Raw genomic sequence first — 19,383 nt, 5'->3', positions numbered from 1 at the left:
CCTTGTCCCATGGATACAACTAGATAACACTCACGTCAGTGGAAATAGCCCAGAAAATAACCTGAAGACTGGCAGAACAAACTCCACAACTAAAGAGAGTGAAGAGGTTACATCAAAGAGGGTAAGAAGGGCAGAAACTCAGTCAGTAATGAAATGGATGGAGAGCAAAATGGACCCACAGTTGGCAGGGAGCTGTAAACATGGAGAAGGAAGAGAAACACATTATCACACTGAGAAGAGGGGAAGACAGACCCCCAAAGCATTTGGCTTTGAAAAGTAGAGGGGTCTAATTCCATAAGCTCTCACAACCAGGGAGTGTTAAAGCCTGGAATTTTAAAAATCAGAGGGCTTAGCTCTAGGATAACCCAGAGAGTGATAGGAAGCCAAGTCTCTGCTCTTAAAGAGATAGTATGACATATAGCCCTTGGAGATACAACATAGAAACAGATACAACACATGGTGTATGTGGAAGGGAGAGTTATTGACACATCTCAGAGCTCAGCTTGAGGAGCAGGGCTCCAGAGGGACTTCCTCAGGAACAGGCACCATATCCCTTCTCCAGCCCCCAGCATAAACACACAGCCACCTGCAGAGACCAGCAAAATGCCAACATTCACTACCTAACTTGCTTACAACAAACTCCCACCTGCCCCTCCATGCTGTGGTGGACTGCCGTTCCCAGTCACATTTGTTTCAGGTGCTACAGGTCACCTCCCCCAGAAGATTGGAAGAAACCTTGCTAAAGCTGTGGTTCCCAGGTCGGTGGGCCCTGTGGAAGACTAAGGAATACCTTTGTAAAATTGTGTGCCCTGCCCACACTGTCCTGATCCCATGGGCTGCAGAAAGTCTCATTTCAAAAGCAGACCTGAGTGCACCGTGTTAAAATGGCACACTCCTCCCCAGCTGGGCACCAAACACTTCCCACAACCGGCAAAGAGAGCCTCTGCAGATGAATGGCCTGAAGGAAAAAGTGGCCAAGACTCAACAGCAGGGCACATGGAACACACATAGAAAACACCCTGAAGAGCCAGGTTATGGTGAACAGGGAACACTGCACTGCAGGGTGCTACAGGACCTCTTCTTCATAAGACCATTACTTTCAACAGCAGGAGATGCACCTGACTTTCCTAACACACAGAAACAGACACAAGAGTTAGACAAAATGAGGAGACAGAGGAATATGTCCCAAGTAAATGCAATTTTTTTCTTTTTAGATTTCACATATAAATAATACCACATAGTATTTGTCTTTCTCTTTTTGGCTTATCTCACTTAGCATAATGCCTTTCAGGTTCATCCATGTTGTCACAAATGGCAGGGTTTCTTTTTTGTGGCTGAATGACATTCCATTGCGTGTGTGTGTGCGTGTATTATTTTCTTTATCCACTCATTCATTGATGGATATTTAGGTTGTTCCCATATCTTAGCTATTGTAAATAATGCTGCAAGGAACACAGGGGTATAGATACCTCTTCAAGATACTGAAGATACTATTTCCTTCAGATATATATCCAGAAGTAGAATTGCTGGACAGTATGGTAGTTCTGTTCATCTTTTAAGGAAACTCCATAATATTTTCCATGATGGCTGTAATAATTTACATTCCCATCAACACCTTCACTGTTTTACTGCAGAGTTATATTATCTCCCTAACTCTGTCATAATCTAGTCTAAATGGGCCTTAATCTTCATTCAACACAAATGGACAGCACAGGACATTTATGATATCATGCTGACTGACAAGGTGAGCAAGAATTAGTAACTACCCTAGATAATTGGGTAAAATATATGCATGCCAGAGGGTGGAGATAAATTCCACAAAATTCCAGGGCCTGTTGCCTCAGTGAAATTACTAAGCATCCAGTGGTCTGGAGCATGTCCAGATATCCCTTCCAAGGTGAAAGACTAGTTGCTGCATCTGATACCTGCAACCCCTAAGAAAGAGGCACAATGCATAGTGGTCTCCTTTGAATATTGGAGGTAACATATACTCCATTCGGATGTGCTACTCTGACCCACTTATTGAGTAATATGATGGAGTCTATCGGATTTTCCATGTATAATATCATGTCATCTGCAAAAAGCGAAAGCTTGACTTCATCTTTGCCAATTTTGATGCCTTTGATTTCCTTTTGTTGTCTGATTGCTGATGCTAGAACTTCCAACACTATGTTAAACAACAGCGGTGAGAGTGGGCATCCCTGTCGTGTTCCTGATCTCAGGGAAAAAGCTCTCAGTTTTTCCCCGTTGAGGATGATGTTAGCTGTGGGCTTTTCATAAATGGCTTTTATGATGTTTAAGTATGTTCCTCCTACCCCGACTTTCTCAAGGGTTTTTATTAAGAAAGGGTGCTGGATTTTGTCAAAGGCCTTTTCTGCATCGATTGACAGGATCATATGGTTCTTCTCTTTTTTTTTATTAATGTGATGTATCACGTTGATTGATTTGCGGATGTTGAACCAGCCCTGCACCCCAGGAATGAATCCCACTTGATCATGGTGAATAATTCTTTTTATATGCTGTTGAATTCGATTTGCTAGTATCTTATTGAGAATTTTTGCATCCGTATTCATCAGGGATATTGGCCTGTAGTTCTCTTTTTTTACTGGGTCTCTGTCTGGTTTAGGAATCAAAGTAATACTGGCTTCATAGAATGAGTCTGGAAGTTTTCCTTCCCTTTCTATTTCTTGGAATAGCTTGAGAAGGATAGGTATTATCTCTGCTTTAAACGTCTGGTAGAACTCCCCTGGGAAGCCATCTGGTCCTGGACTCTTATTTGTTGGGAGATTTTTGATAACTGATTCAATTTCTTCGCTGGTTATGAGTCTGTTCAAGCTTTCTATTTCCTCCTGATTGAGTTTTGGAAGAGTGTGGGTGTTTAGGAATTTGTCCATTCCTTCCAGGTTGTCCAATTTGTTGGCATATAATTTTTCATAGTATTCCCTGATAATTGTTTGTATCTCTGAGGGATTGGTTGTAATAATTCCATTTTCATTCATGATTTTATCTATTTGGGTCATCTCCCTTTTCTTTTTGAGAAGCCTGGCTAGAGGTTTGTCAATTTTGTTAATTTTTTCAAAAAACCAACTCTTGGTTTCGTTGATCTGCTCTACCGTTTTTTAGATTATATATTGTTTATTTCTGCTCTGATCTTTATTATTTCTCTTCTTCTGCTGGGTTTAGGCTGCCTTTGCTGTTCTGCTTCTAGTTCCTTTAGGTGTGCTGTTAGATTTTGTATTTGGGATTTTTCTTGTTTCTTGAGATAGGCCTGGATTGCGATGTATTTTCCTCTCAGGATTGCCTTCACTGCATCCCAAAGCGTCTGGATTGTTGTATTTTCATTTTCGTTTGTTTCCATATATTTTTTAATTTCTTCTCTAATTGCCTGGTTGACCCACTCATCTTATTGAGTAATATGAAAGAGATTCTAGTTTGGAGCGTGGAAGAATAGAAATCTCTGCGACAGATCCAGGCGGCTAAGTTAGTTGTTATGCCACTTGGGGTTTATGGCCCAGTAGATTCATGCTATGTGAAGTGTTTGTAGCAAATAGAGATACTCTATGGAGACTTTAGCAGGCAACTCTAGGTTAATGAGAGTCTGTAGGATTCTAAAGAAAGCTATGTTATCACCTGCCAATAATTATTCTTTTGGAAGTATCCTCTGGCTTACTATTAGATGTAGGGACTTAACATGTGACACCAATTTACCTTTGAGTTGGTCTGTTCACCATGAACTGGTGTTTTATGATTTGCTAAGACATAAAGTTAGGCATGTAGATCTGCACTCAATTACAAATGGCATTAGGACGTATAAAACTGGATGTGAGCGGATTCTGAAGACACAAAGAAATTGCATGAGGAGATGGTTAAGATGCCCATGGCTCTTATACCTGCTACCTGGTCTTCTCTCTCTCACCACATAACCTATTGTATCAAGTAGAGTTCCTTATCATCAGTTCACTGAGGAAGAAGATACTTGATCCTGATTTATCAAACAGTGCTGCATGATATGCTAGCATTATCTCAAAGTTCACAGCTGGAATACCAGAGTACCACTTATGTATGGCCTTGGTGAAAATTTCAGTAGGCATAACTGAGCAGTGACCTAGTTGTATAGCCTCTAAAGATAAATTTTCAGAGTTATATATTTGTACTGATTTACTGGAAGTGGGTACTTAATGGTTTGGCTGAATGGTTGGGGACTTGTAAAGAGTACCTTTGGAAAATTAGTGATAAGGAGTCTAAGAAAAATAGATGTCAGTAAGTTTCTCTGAATGGACACAGAATAGGAATATAAATGAGTCTCAAGTAATTGCTCCCCAAAGAGCAATATCAGAAGAAATGTTAATAATTAAGTGGACAAAATGATCCATTTCATGGATGTCAGCCTCTTTTAAAAGCCACCCTTGCTATTGCTATGACTAATAAACTGTCCTTCGTCACTGACCCATGAGACATGAAATTATTGAAGGCTAACTTGTCAGAGGGCATGAATGGTGAAATCTCAGATCTTCACAATTCTTGAAAATATTATTTTAGACCATTGTAATTTCATATGTACTGTTCATTAGTCTTTTCAAAGAGAAAAATGTATATACCTATGATATAGAATAACATTTTAATCAACATGTAAATGTGTTAGGTTTTGAGAAACAAAATTCAATCTATTCTATCATAATATAACAATTACTGTATATGCATACATATAGTTATTTTTCACTTATAATGACAGGAATTTGGTTAGGATGCTTTGGTCATAGTAACAGAAACAAAGCTCTTTCTGCTTTATGCAAAAACAATAATTTATTATAAAATTACAAGGTACTTTGCCAAAGCCCAGAACAATAGTTAAAAACAGGACACTAATAAATGTCAGATCTTGCTAGCTTAAGAAAATAGGTTAATTTATTATTAGGATAACGTGTGCCATACCAAGCCAAGGGCAGGCTTCATGAAGAGCTGGAACAAGGAAATGGAGGACTGTTAGAAAGCCAGGAATTACATTCTCCTGACCTCTCATGTCTGCTTTTCACTTTGCAAGTGCTTCACTGCTCTCTCACAGCAGATTTACTGTTTTTTTCTTCCCAAACCACAAGGTAGGACATGGCAGCCCACAGCTCCCCAGTTTGTTTCCTCTATTCCAAAGACTAATGAGATCAAAGCTAGAATCTCTTATCTCCAACCCCAAATTCGTAGGAAAGTTATAGCATCTCACCAAAATTAGAGATGACTTTTCTGGGATAGGCAGTAAGATATGAGTTGGTAGGACACCAAGGGACAGAGAACAATTTATATATATGCTATTCCTTACAGACATTGAGCTGAAATAGCTTATTTAGATGTAGGGGTGGATATTAGATAGATGTTCTCACAACCGATAACTTGTAGAAATGACAAGGTGCTTTAGAAGACAGAGGTGTTTTAATCCTTTTTACTATTTCCCCTGGGACAGAAAGGGGTAATGGGACAGCCTGAGTAATGCTACTATCTTAACTGAGACAAGTTTATTTTCATTTACTTTAATAGGTATGATTTATCTCTTGGGAAGATATGCACAAGTGTCAGTATGAGTAAATTAAGCACAAAAGCTAATATTATATTTAGCAATTTTTCCCCAAAGAAAGAAAAAGGGGACTAAGTACATGGACAGTATTTAGGATAAAGAGGAAAAAAAAAGATTAATTACAGAGTGAGTGTCAGAAATCCCTCAGGACCAAACACAGAACTCTGACCAAGGGTCTCTGATTAGAGAGGAACTCTGATTCATCTAGCTTGAATCAGAGGCTTAAGAACATAGATGCCCACATTTTCATCACAGTGGGGTAAGGATTAGGAAACCATTCTGAGAAGCAGACATAGGAGAGGGCAAAGAAAAATTATATTCTGGATTCTTCACAGTGTTCCAGGCTCCCCTAGAAGAGCAACAGATATTGAGTATATTGTTTACCAAAATCGTGACAAAATAAAAATTGAATTGTAGGTGATTGATGCATTTAAAATTCAGAAAAGCTGATGAAAGTATTCTGCCCAGCCCTACCCACATTGAAATAAAATTAAAAATTTCAAAAGTATAAGGAATGTTGTGAATGTTTTATTCAAAACTCTATTTGTGCTGAAGATTTCTTATTTTCCTGCATGTTGAAATACATTTGTATTATTTGTTATATCTTTTGATGAGATACAAGGAGTTAAGCTTAATGTTCATGATGTCACTCTAATTCTTCCTGTAATTATTTCTAGAAATAAGAATCAGCAAGGGAAGTAGGACCACTATATGGCAAGGAATAAGAAAAGTCATATTAGTATGGACATTTTAAGAGACTCAGAAGCTGGTAATTTGGTTTTAACTTTCCATGATTTCAGTGTACACAAAGTTTCAAAAGAAAAAAGTCATTCAATATTATGTTGAAATTTTTGTATTTCAACTTCTGCATTTCTTCGTGAAAATATTTCCTTAATGCTGTCATCTTTCTGATCATCATAAAGTGTCATATTCAGTACATTTTCAGTACATTCTTCTAATGAAATTGTTGACAGGTATGAAAATACTTTTTCCATTTGAGGTTCTCTGAGAAAAGGCATTGGAGAGCTCTTTTTTGCTAGAGTATCGTCAGAAAACCAGTCATCACCTGCGTCTATACTTTGGCTGTAATGAGAATCAGATTGTAGTGTCGATAAGCTTAAAGTAACACTGCTGGGATGCGTTGTCGAGCTAGTCTCTGAAGGGTCACAAATGACCTTTTTTGTTGCAAGGCAGAATTCATCTTTAGAGTGATCTCTATTTTCTGTAAAAGAAAAATTAGACTTACTATTAATATTACATAATTCATGAGCCAAATCTTACTTATAAAGACAATGTTTCTTTTTAAAATTCAGACTCTTTTAAGGGTTATAATGGACAGTAGGATGAAATAGTGAAATTCTAAGTTGCTATCACCATCTGTACAATGTTGAATATGTAATTAGGAATTAACAATTTCATGATAATCAAGAATAGAAAAGGCTATTCTAGATAAAATCAACCTGTTTTCACAGGAGAAGATTCTAAACAGGCTAGAAAGCTCAGTTCTGGAATGTCCCTTAAATCAGAAAATGTAGATAGTTTCTTCAGTATTTATAGCTAAGTAAGGCCTGATTTTTTAAAATAAATTTTAAAAATGCATGCTTCTGGGGGTGCCTGGGTGGTTTAGTTGGTTAAGCGCCTGACTTTGGCTCAGGTCATGATCTCATGGTCCGTGAGTTCATGCCCGACATCCAGCTCTGCCTGACAGTTCAGAGTCTGGAGCCTGCTTCTTCAGATTCTGTGTCTCCCTCTCTCTCTCTCTCTCCCTCCCCCGCTCATGCTCTGCCTCTCCCAAAAATAAATAAACATTAAAAAATAAAACAGTAAAAAAACATGCTTCTGTAAGATAACAAAATGTTTGGTCCACAGTGGGAAGGGCCTATGGGCTGGTTTTACACCAATTAAAGTAACATCTAACATTCCTAGAGTGTCTTACAATGTGCAAAGCGATTTGATATACTTACATATCTCATTTATCAATAATTTCTCAAGGTAGTTACTATTAGCACCACTTCACAAAGGAAAAGACATGTTTAGAGACTGAAGACTTACCACAAATCTAGACTTCATCTGGACTTCTACTACTCTAAGACTAATGCTTCTCCCATTACATTATTTATGCTGCACAGTTGGTATTTTAAAATTTAAGTTTTAGAAAATATCATATGATATAATATCCTAAGCATATGTTATAATATTTTTACATATTGGCTTTTGATATTAATGTACAACATTAATTATTTATTTTTTAAATTTTTTAAATGTTTATTTATTTTGAGAGAGACAGACAGTGTGTGAGCAGGGGTGAGGCAGAGAGAGAGAGGGACACAGAATCTGAGGCAGTCTCCAGGCTCTGAGCTGCCTGCACAGAGCCCGGTGCAGGGCTGGAACTCACAAGCCATGAGATCATGACCTGAGCAGAAGTCGGGTGCTTAACTGACTGAGCCACCCAGGCACCCCTATAACATTAATTTTTAAAGCTGTTTTGGATACTTTATTACATTTTGTATATCCAACTTTTCTTTTATTTTCCTTTTTTTTTTTTTTAAAGTAGGCTTCATGCTCAGTGTGGAGCCCAAGGCAGGGCTTGAACTCACCACCCTGAGATCAAGACTTGAGCTGAAACCAAGAGTTGGACACTTAACTGACTGATCCACCCAGGTGCCCTTATTTCCAACATTTCTTAAATTACATAGGAGGATAACATTTTGAGGTACTAGGGACTATGCAATACGCATAATCTAAAGGATTATAAGACACTCATGTCTTTTGATCCTCCAGGATTACTATATGACACTAGCTATGATACCTTTAGATATAAATAAGGAACAAAAATATAAATTACACATTTTAATTTAAGATATGACATTGCAAGTTTCGTTTTCTAAGAAATATATGCCTACTCACATACTAATCCATTAACATTTCCCTTGAATTTCCATGGTTTTAAAAACAATATTTAGGTATCATTTAGGTCAGCTTCTTGATTCTTTAAGATGTGAATTGTTTTAAGTTGGTTATGATTTCTTTTAATAAATTGTTGAGAAAAATTACCTTTTATACATGCTGTTTCCTTTTTTCTTTGTTCCTCCTGCAAAAAAAAAGTTATTTGTATTTAAAAAACTGAATGGTTTCTATGTGATTTTTAAAATATATTTAACATATATTTATATAAGAATAATATATTTTAATTTCATAATTAATGTACTATGGAATGTTCTTTTTCTATGATATGAATTTATTTCATCAAAAATATGTTGTCAGAAAAGAAAAAGTGTTGGGGTATCATCTGGAAAGAATATGAATTGGTTCAAGAAGGCAGTCTCAGGATAGGGAAAGGGTGAAATAGAGTTCATCAGGATTATTTCTCTCCCTCCTCACTAACTCAGAGTCACTTGGTTAGAACTAGAGAGGGCTAAAAAAGTAATTAGAATTCCTAGACTTACTCATTTCACTAACCAACAACAACAAAAAAATGAATTTTATAAAAATGTGTCTATTGTTTTGAAGCAAATAAAACAGTTACTCAAACAATACATTCCAGATGTGTTCTGCGAAGTGTCATGGGATAGTAGTTGTTGAACTCCAGGGCATCAGAATCACTTGTTGTGCTTATTAAAATGCTAATTCTTGGGCATAATATCAGACCCTACTAAAACATTCTCTGGGAGGTGTTTGGGAGTATGCATTCTAACACGTTCTGCAAGTGGTTCTGATTCAAGTTTTCCTTAGACCACAAGACAAATAATCGGCTAGTACATAGGGTGTTTGGAATTGGCTGGAGAGATAATAACACTGTTGCTTGTGTTTTGGGGGAACTGTGTTAGTACTCTGTTCTGATCTGCATTGTCCTGTCCCCCAAAATGGTTTGCTTAGGATACACCGTACATATATATACGATATGTGTGTGTGTATGTGTGTGTGTATATATATAAGTCTTATACATATATATAGGATAACATTAAGCCCTTTTTTCACAATCTTTTACTTATTTGTCACTTTTACCTTTTATTAGTCACTTTTTTTATTTGTCACTTTACTTATTTGTCACTTTTACCTTTTATTAAGATAAATGCCAGTATAGGCTCCTGATTTACCTTGCCGGATTTAAGACCAATTCAATTTGTGACTCCTGTATACATTATATTAGAATGCTGCCTCTCAGAGTTTTATGTGCCTATGTCTTACCTGGGAGTTTGTTCAAATGCAGATTATGATCCAGTAGGTCTGGGGGCAGGAGGGGGGTGGTCTGAGATTCTGCAATTCTAATAGACACTCCCAGGTAATGACGATATTGTTGGTCTGGGGACCACAGAATAAGGCCCTAGAATGATTGAAATTCCACCCAAACTAAGGGAATAACAAAATGAACATTCTTACATATTGCTGACTATAATTAGGTAGAATTTTTATGGAGGGCAATATAACAAATCTACTTTTAGAAATGTATTTTTTCCAAGTTAATAATTTTGGATTTGTATAAATATACAGTTAGCAGAATGTTCTTTACAATACTGTTAAGCATTTTTAAAACTCTAAATTTCTAAAAGTAAAGAAATACTTAAATGTATTATGATAACCAGACAGAGAGCCAGTAAAAAAAAGAGAACTACAGGCCAATATCCCTGATGAATATGGATGCAAAAATTCTCAACAAGATACTAGCAAATCGAATTCAACAGCACATAAAAAGAATTATTCACCATGATCAAGTGGGATTCATTCCTGGGGTGCAGGGCTGTTTCAACATTCACCAATATGATATGTCATATTAATAAAAGAAAAGATAAGAACCATATGATCCTATCAATTGATGCAGAAAAAGCATTTGACAAAATTCAGCATCCTTTCTTAATAAAAACCCTTGAGAAAGTCGGGGTAGGAGGAACATACTTAAACATCATAAAAGCCATTTATGAAAAGCCCACAGCTAACATCCTCCTCAATGGGGAAAAACTGAGAGCTTTCCCCCTAAGATCAGGAACACGACAGGGATGTCCACTCTCACTGCTGTTGTTTAACATAGTGTTGGAAGTTCTAGCATCAGCAATCAGACAACAAAAGGAAATCAAAGGCATCAAAATTGGCAAAGATGAAGTCAAGCTTTCACTTTTTGCAAATGACATGATATTACACATGGAAAATCTGATAGACTCCACGAAAAATCTGCTAGAACTGATACATAAATTCAGCAGAGTTGCAGGATACAAAATCAATGTACAGAAATCAGTTGCATTCTTATACACTAATAGTGAAGCAACAGAAAGACAAATAAAGAAACTGATCCCATTTACAATTGCACCAAGAAGCATAAAATACCTAGGAATAAATCTAACCAAAGATGTAAAAGATCTGTATGCTGAAAACTATAGAAAGCTTATGAAGGAAATTGAAGAAGATATAAAGAAATGGAAAAACATTCCATGCTCATGGGTTGGAAGAATAAATATTGTCAAAATGTCAATACTACCCAAAGCTATCTACACATTCAATGCCATCCCAATCAAAATTGCACCAGCATTCTTCTCAAATCTAGAACAAGCAATCCTAAAATTCATATGGAACCACAAAAGGCCCTGAATAGCCAAAGTAATTTTGAAGAAGAAGACCACAAAGCAGGAGGCATCACAATCCCAGACTTTAGCCTCTACTACAAAGCTGTAATCATCAAGACAGTATGGTATTGGCACAAAAACAGACACATAGACCAATGGAATAGAATAGAAACCCCAGAACTAGACCCACAAACGTATGGCCAACTAACCTTTGACAAAGCAGGAAAGAATATCCAATGGAAAAAAGACTGTCTCTTTAACAAATGGTGCTGGGAGAACTGGACCGCAACATGCAGAAGAATGAAACTAGACCACTTTCTTACACCATTCACAAAAATTAACTCAAAAATGGATAAAGGACTTGAATGTGAGACAGGAAACCATCAAAACCCTAGAGGAGAAAGCAGGAAAAGACCTCTCTGACCTCAGCCGTAGCAATTTCTTACTTGACACATCCCCAAAGGCAAGGGAATTAAAAGCAAAAATGAACTATTGGGACCTCGTGAAGATAAAAAGCTTCTGCACAGAAAACGAAACAATCAACAAAACTAAAAGGCAACCAACGGAATGGGAAAAGATATTTGCAAATGACATATTGGACAAAGGGCTAGTATCCAAAATCTATAAAGAGCTCACCAAACTCCACACCCAAAAAAACAAATAATCCAGTGAAGAAATGGGCAGAAAACATGAATAGACACTTCTCTAAACAAGACATCCGGATGGCCAACAGGCACATGAAAAGATGCTCAACGTCGCTCCTCATCAGGGAAATACAAATCAAAACCACACTCAGATGTCACCTCACGCCAGTCAGAGTGGCTAAAATGAACAAATCAGGAGACTATAGATGCTGGCGAGGATGTGGAGAAACAGGAACCCTCTTGCACTGTTGGTGGGAATGCAAACTGGTGCAGCCGCTCTGGAAAACAGTGTGGAGGTTCCTCAAAAAATTAAAAATAGATCTACCCTATGACCCAGCAGTAGCACTGCTAGGAATTTACCCAAGGGATACAGGAGTGCTGATGCATAGGGGCACTTGTACCCCAATGTTTATAGCAGCACTCTCAACAATAGCCAAATGATGGAAAGAGCCTAAATGTCCATCAACTGATGAATGGATAAAGAAATTGTGGTTTATATACACAATGGAGTACTACGTGGCAATGAGAAAGAATGAAATATGGCCCTTTGTAGCAACATGGATGGAACTGGAGAGTGTGATGCTAAGTGAAATAAGCCATACAGAGAAAGACAGACACCATATGTTTTCACTCTTATGTGGATCCTGAGAAACTTAACAGAAACCCATGGGGGAGGGGAAGGAAAAAAAAAGAAAAAAAAAAGATGTTAGAGTGGGAGAGAGCCAAAGCATAAGAGACTCTTAAAAACTGAGAACAAACTGAGGGTTTATGGGGGGTGGGAGGGAGGGTAGGGTAGGTGATGGGCATTGAAGAGGGCATATTTTGGGATGAGCACTGGGTGTTGTATGGAAACTAATTTGACAATAAATTTCATATAATAAAAAATAAAAATAAAATAAAATAAAAATAAATGTATTATGATACATAAATATTAATACAATGGATATTCTTCCAACTATTAAAAATGATGCTATAGTATCAGAAGTAAGGAATCAAAAAATGATGAGGACATATCAAAAAAAAAAAAACAGAGAAACAACCTTGAAGGGGTTCCCACTGGCCAAATTTTGAAAAATCTGACAATCAAAATAATTATAGTAATGGATTATCATCTGCTGAATAACACAGAAACCCATTACTCTATACAGATAATAAATAAATACATAAAGTAATAAAGACGGGGACCTTTTTTCTTACAGTAGAAAGACACATGACAAATATAGATGGAAGTGGTAGAATTAGAAAAACATCATTTTGCTACAGTTTTGTAAAGATTGGCTCACGCAAGAATAATTTATATAGCTAGTAAGTAGAGTTTGATGAAGGATATTTACATGATTACAAAATGTCATCACACAAATTATTTAATTGCTAGGGCAAAAACTGGAATATTACAGTAGGTGAAGAACAGACGCCATCCTGATTGTGTGATCAACTAAAATCACTAGTGAAAAGTAGACAAATATTGTATGTCTTCAGAGCTGATAAAATGAATCTGATCATAAGGAAAGTCAAACTGAATCTATGATCTATAAAATAACTGGCTTGTATTCTTCAAAATGTCAATATCAGGAAAGACAATGAAAGGGCATTCTAAAATATATTGAACTGAATAATGATGAAAAGAAAACATAAAAATTTGTGGGATGCAGCAAAAGGAGTGCTTAGAGGAAAATATAAACATTAAATGTTTATATTATAAAGAGAGGGAAGTCTAAGAATAATAAAATTGAAACTTCTAGCAAGACTGATTTAGAAAAGAGAAATATAATCAGGAATAAAAAGAGTGCCACCACTAAAGATTCTACAGATATTAGAAGGATAATAAATGGATACTATTAAAAACTTTATGCCAATAAATAACAACTTATATAAAATGGACAAATTCATTGAAAAAACATAAATTTCTAAAGCATACAAAATAGAACATTTAAATAGCCCCATATCTATTAGTTACTACATTTATAGGCAAAACTTTCTCTTGAAGAAAACTCCAGATGTAGATGACTTCATTGGTAAATTCTAGAAAAACTTTGAGAAAGCAGTATTTTTCAAAAAGTAGAAGAGCAGGAAACATTTCACAATTGTTTTATGACCAGAATAACTGTGATATTAAAATCTAACAAAGATATTACAAGAATAATACCTCTTATGAACATAGATGCCAAAATGATTTAAAATATATTAGTAAATCAAATCCAGGGGGGTTTATTCTAGGAATACAAGGTTGGTGTAATATTTGGAATTAAATGTAATTCACATTAACAAAAGAGAAAATCCATGTGAATTATGTCAAAAGACACAGAAAAACTATTTGGCAAAATTCAGCAAACTTCATGACTTAAAAAAAAAAAAAAAAAAAAAAAAAAAAGCAACTCTCAGTAGACTAATAGAAAGGAATTTCCTTGACCTGACAATATGCATCTGTAAATTCCATAACTAACCTCCCACTTACTGGTGAAGAGTTGAATGTATTATGCATTCTAAGATCAGGAATATAAAAATAATAACTGTTCTCACTTCTATTCATCATTATACTGGGGGCCTTACCCAGTACAATAAGATGAGAAAATAAAATAAAAGCATAAAGATTGGAAAAGAAGTAAAATTGATGTTTTTCACAAATGATGTGACTGTATTGAAGAAAACCCTATGGATTCTACAACAAACATTACTCAAAGTAATAAATAAATATATTTACAAATGTCACAGAGCACAGGTCAATATAAATATCAATTGTAGTAAAGATGCCAATTTACTATAGACTAATTTGTAAACTAAATGCAATTCCCATCACAACAATCTTAACAAGATATTTTGTAGCTAGAGATAAGTTTATCTTAAAATTTTATAAACGGGCAAAAGCTTTAAAAAAGTTGAAAAGAAGAATGAAATTGGAGGAACCAAACTGCTCAATTTTATGACTTACTACGTAGCTAGAGTGTGGTATTGGTAGCAATAGACAGGTGAATAGTACAGATAGAGAATCCAGAAATAGACCCACACATACATGCCCAATAGATTTTTGACAAAAGTTGCAAAAGCAACAGTGTAGAAAGGATACCTTTCCAATAAATAGACATCAGTAGCCCCAAAATGCGCATTGATCTAAACCTCACACCTTATTAAAAAATTAAAAGCAGATCAAAGATAGAAATATAGAATGTAAAATTTCATACCAAAAAAAATCTTGAAAAAGAAGAACAAAGTTGGAAAACTTCCTGATATTAAAACTTACTTCAAAGCTATAATAATTAAATGTGGTACTGATAGGGGTGCCTGGGTGGCTCAGTTGGTTAAGCCTTCGACTTTGGCTCAGGTCACGATTTCATGGTTTGTGAGTTCGAGTCCCACATTAAGCTCTGTGCTGACAGTTCCAGAGCCTGGAGCCCGCTTCAGATTCTGTGTCTCCCTCTCCCTTTGCCCCTCCTCCACTTGCATGCTGGCTCTGTCTGTCTCTCTCTCAAAAATAAATAAACATTAAAAAAAAATTTTTTTAACGTGGTACTGATGTAAGGGATAAATATATAGATCAATGGAATACAATTGAGATTCCAGAAATAAATGCTCACATTTGTAGTCAACTAACTGACTTTCAACAAGTGTGCCAAGACAATCAATGGGAAAATAATAGTCTTTTCAACAAATGGTGTTGGGACAACCAGATATCTACATGCAAATGAGTGAAATTGGGCCCATACCTCAAACCACATTTGAAAACTCACTCAAAATAGATCCAACACTTAAATATAAAAGCTAAGACTACTAAAACTCTTAGAAGAAAACATACGCATAAATCTTTACCACCTTCAGTTGGAGAAAAGTTTTAGATATGACACTAAAGCTTTTATCTTGATGAGGTCCCAATAGTTAATTTTTGCTTTTGTTTCCCTTGTCTCTGGGCTACAGCCGATGTTAAAGAGGTTGCTGCCTGTGTTCTAGGATTTTGCTGGTTTCCTGTCTTACATTTGTCTTTCATCTATTTTGAATTTATTTTTGTGTATGGTGTAAGAAAGTGTTTCAGTTTCATTCTTTTGCATATTGTTGTCCAGTTTTCCCAACACCATTTGTTGAAGAGACTGTCTTTTTCCCCATTGGATATTCTCTCCTGCTTTGTCAAAGATTAGTTGACCATATTGCTGTGGGACCATTTCCATGTTTTCTATTCTGTTCCATTGATCTGTGTATCTGTTTTTGTGCCAGTACCAGACTGTTTTGATTACTACAGCTTTATAGTTTATCTTGAAATCTGGGATCGTGATAACTCCAGTTTTGTTCTTCTTTCTCAAGATTGCTTTGGCTATTCAAGGTCTTTTAATTTTAGAATTATTTTCAAAACTTAAAATTTGATCTATTCATAAAATGGAATACTGTATAACAGCCCATAATGAGCTATGAGTATATGCACCAACCTGGATGAATCTCAGAAACATAATGTTGCATAAAAAGGTAAGAATGTATTAGACATGAAGTCTAAAAACATATAAAATTTAACAGCAGATTGCTCAAGGATCTATAGTATTTGTGGTAAAACCATAAAGAAAAGCAAATAAATGGTTAACTGCAATTACAGGATAATGGGTCCACAGGAGGGTGAGGATTAGACTGTAAGAGATAAATGAAGACTCAGGACACCTCAAAGTTACTGGTAATATTCTATTTCTTATTCTGGGTGATAGGCATAAATAATTACACTTACTAGTCTTTAAATTGTTTGTGGGTACTCTTTTGTATATATGCTGTATTTCACAATAAAAGCTTTTTTTAAATAAACCAAGCTCTAGTTCTATATATTAAGCCATATCTTTTGTTATAACTTTCATCCTCCTGCCTGCCTGTCTCTAGTAGGTGAGGAAGGGGCCAATACACAGGTAGAAATTGAGATGAGAAAAAGAGGTACAATAAGAAAAAGAATCCTTTTGTACTGAAAGTGATTATGGCTGAGGTCAGCACTACCTTATTCTTTTCATACCATGTTTTTATTCTATGTTTTATACTACTTTTCTTCTAAATTAGGTTCCTATCACTGACTATCAAGAGTCCAGAATAATATTTTATATTTACTTGTGCATTATTTATCTCTCCCACTAGGCTATAAATGTCAGGGGAGCAGGGACTCTTATCTTCCTTGTTCACTACCAAATTTCCAGTTGCCTAGAACAGTGCCTGGCACATAAGCCTTTATTAGATATTTGTTGAATGAACAATAAACAGTTAAAATTCGGGGCTACTATATATGTATTTCTTCCATTATAACACTCAAGATATTTTTGTAACTGTCTGTCTGTATCCATCATTAGGTATGAAGACATCATTATACCAATAGAACCTAGCAAAATGCCTAGCATGTGATGGGTATTGAGTAAATTCAATTAATATTAAATGTATACATAGAAACATTTTTTTTCTCTGCAATGCAATCTCAGTTTCAAACAATCTTTCATTTGAAAGTCAGAGCTATTAATCTTTAGAATTAACTTGATCATTAAACCCACCTGCTTAAAACCCTCCAGTAATCATAATGGTATACTTATATGTTGCTCACTATGTGGCCAGGCATGATTCTGAGTGCTTTTTACATACCGATTCATTTACTTCCCATAACAATTCTATGGAGATGAAATCATCCTCATTTTGCAGAAGAGGAAACAGACACACAGAAGTTAAGTAATTTGCCTAAGATTACACAGCTAGTAGTGGAAGAGCCAGGATTCCAAACTGCATCAACTGGCTCTACAGTCTATGCCCTTGACCATAATCCCATAATGCCTCCAGTGGATCTGTGAAGCCTATGGGGCAAAATCCAAAATACTTAGACTGCAAATGATCCTCACAGCCTTGTCTCCAGGATCTTTTCCTACCACTTCCTCCTATTAACCCTAGGCTCTAAACATTATAGCATTTTTACCGAACATGTTACTTACTTTCATACCTGTAAGCCTTTAAACATAGAATATCTTTTGTTCTCTTTCCGTCTGGCTAATTATTTCTCCAAATCCAGCTAAAAATTTCTTCTCTGTGAAGCCTTCCTCAATTTATGCTCCTTTGCCTGCCTTTCGTCAATTTTGTGGCTCTTACCATGTTATGTTGTAATAATTTTAGTTTATATGATTTTCTTTGCTACTAACTTGGGGCTACTAACTAGGTCTGAACTCATATCTTATTTGTTTATGTAGCCTCAGTGCCAAAACTACTGTTGTCAAAAAATATTTGTTAAACAAATGAAAATTGAGTTTAACTTGAGTTCAATATTCAATATGTAAAATGAAACTGATATCCTACCAATTTGTCGCTATTTATTTATTGCTATAATAATAATGTTATCAACCACTAATACTTATTTTGTTTAGTTATATCATAGATTTAAATTTCTACTGGTATCTCCCTTGTTTTACTTTGAGCATATAACACTGTTTTTGATATCACATAACAGAAAGTTAACTATGTGTCTGTTTTTCCCACTTGTACTACACTAGCATCTCTAAGGTAAGATTCATATCTTAACCATCCTTAATAGGGGGCTCCCAGAGCTTAGAATACAATGAAGTCTTTTAAAATTTTTTTCAACATTTATTCATTTTTGAAAGTAAGAGAGACAGAGCATGGTGGGGGAGGGACAGAGAGAGTGGGAGACACAGAATCAAAAGCAGGTTCCAGGTTCTGAGCGGTCAGCACAGAGCCCCACATGGGGCTTGAACTCACAGACCATAAGATTATGACCTGAGCTGAAGTCGGATGCTTCCCAGGTGCCCCAGAGTACAATGAAGTCTTAATAGATTCTTGTTAATTGTACTTAATTTCAATTAGTTAGTTTTGTTAGATTATTTGGTTACCCAAGTATCCTCTTATTTCTAAATCGCTTTCTTCTGACAGGCCTGGCAATTTTGCTTTTTCTTATTCCATGTATCCTCAATAACAATCCCACTATGAGGAGTATAGGCTCTCAGGTTAGAAATACAGAGAAGCTGGGTGCCTGGGTGGCTCAGTTCATTAAGCATCCAACATCTGCTCAGGTCATGATCTCACAGTTGGTGAGTTCCAGCGACGGGCTCTGTGCTGATGGCTCAGAGCCTGGGGTCTGCTTCAGATTTTGTGTGTCTCCCTTTCTCTCTGTCCCTCCCCGCTTGCACTCTGTTTCTCTCTCTCAAAAATAAATAAGCTTCAAAAAAATTAAAAAAAAAAAAGAAATATTGAGAAGCAACTATAAAAGCAGACATTTTCGTTTAGTTTTCAATTTCTCATAAAAACTAACCAGTTTGGATAATTTAAATTTAGGTCCATGTTATTGTCTCTCAAATTTAAAAATAACAATGGATACTCTTTCAAATTTAAAGACAACAATGCTAATGACATGGTAGCAAATAAATTATTTGAAAATATTTATATAAAATATTATACATTACCTGTAATTGGTATCCTCCAGTATGAAAGTTTCGAGAAATAAAAACACACTGAGAATGAGATTTAATCTTTGCCTTTGATGATCTTTGCCTGCATCTCTCATCTGTTGCTTTAAATTTGGAATTTTGAAATATTTCTCTGAAAAATATTTTATAGAAAATATTATTAAACATATGTTCCATTATAAACCAATTAAATTGTTTCCAATAGTTATACATAA

The 19,383-nt window shown here is 35.7% G+C and overlaps 1 protein-coding gene across 1 annotated transcript in view; it reads right to left on the bottom strand.

Annotated features, from left to right (window-relative positions):
• Nucleotides 1-4,824: 4,824 nt before the first annotated feature.
• The window catches only part of CC1H1orf185 (chromosome C1 C1orf185 homolog), a 77,353-nt gene continuing 62,794 nt past the window's right edge, over nucleotides 4,825-19,383 (bottom strand). The window contains exons 3-5 of the mRNA XM_032594082.1: nucleotides 19,166-19,301; nucleotides 8,618-8,654; nucleotides 4,825-6,785 (exon numbers count right to left, since the gene is read on the bottom strand). Coding sequence (XP_032449973.1) covers nucleotides 6,391-6,785; nucleotides 8,618-8,654; nucleotides 19,166-19,301 — 568 coding nt within the window. The 3' untranslated portion in view covers nucleotides 4,825-6,390. The remainder of the gene's footprint in view (nucleotides 6,786-8,617; nucleotides 8,655-19,165; nucleotides 19,302-19,383) is intronic.

The sequence above is a fragment of the Lynx canadensis genome, chromosome C1 (genome assembly GCF_007474595.2).
Source record: "Lynx canadensis isolate LIC74 chromosome C1, mLynCan4.pri.v2, whole genome shotgun sequence".
Classification (NCBI taxonomy): Eukaryota; Metazoa; Chordata; class Mammalia; order Carnivora; family Felidae; genus Lynx; species Lynx canadensis.
Note: the sequence above shows the minus strand (reverse complement) of the source record. Positions and strands in the feature narration are given on the sequence as shown.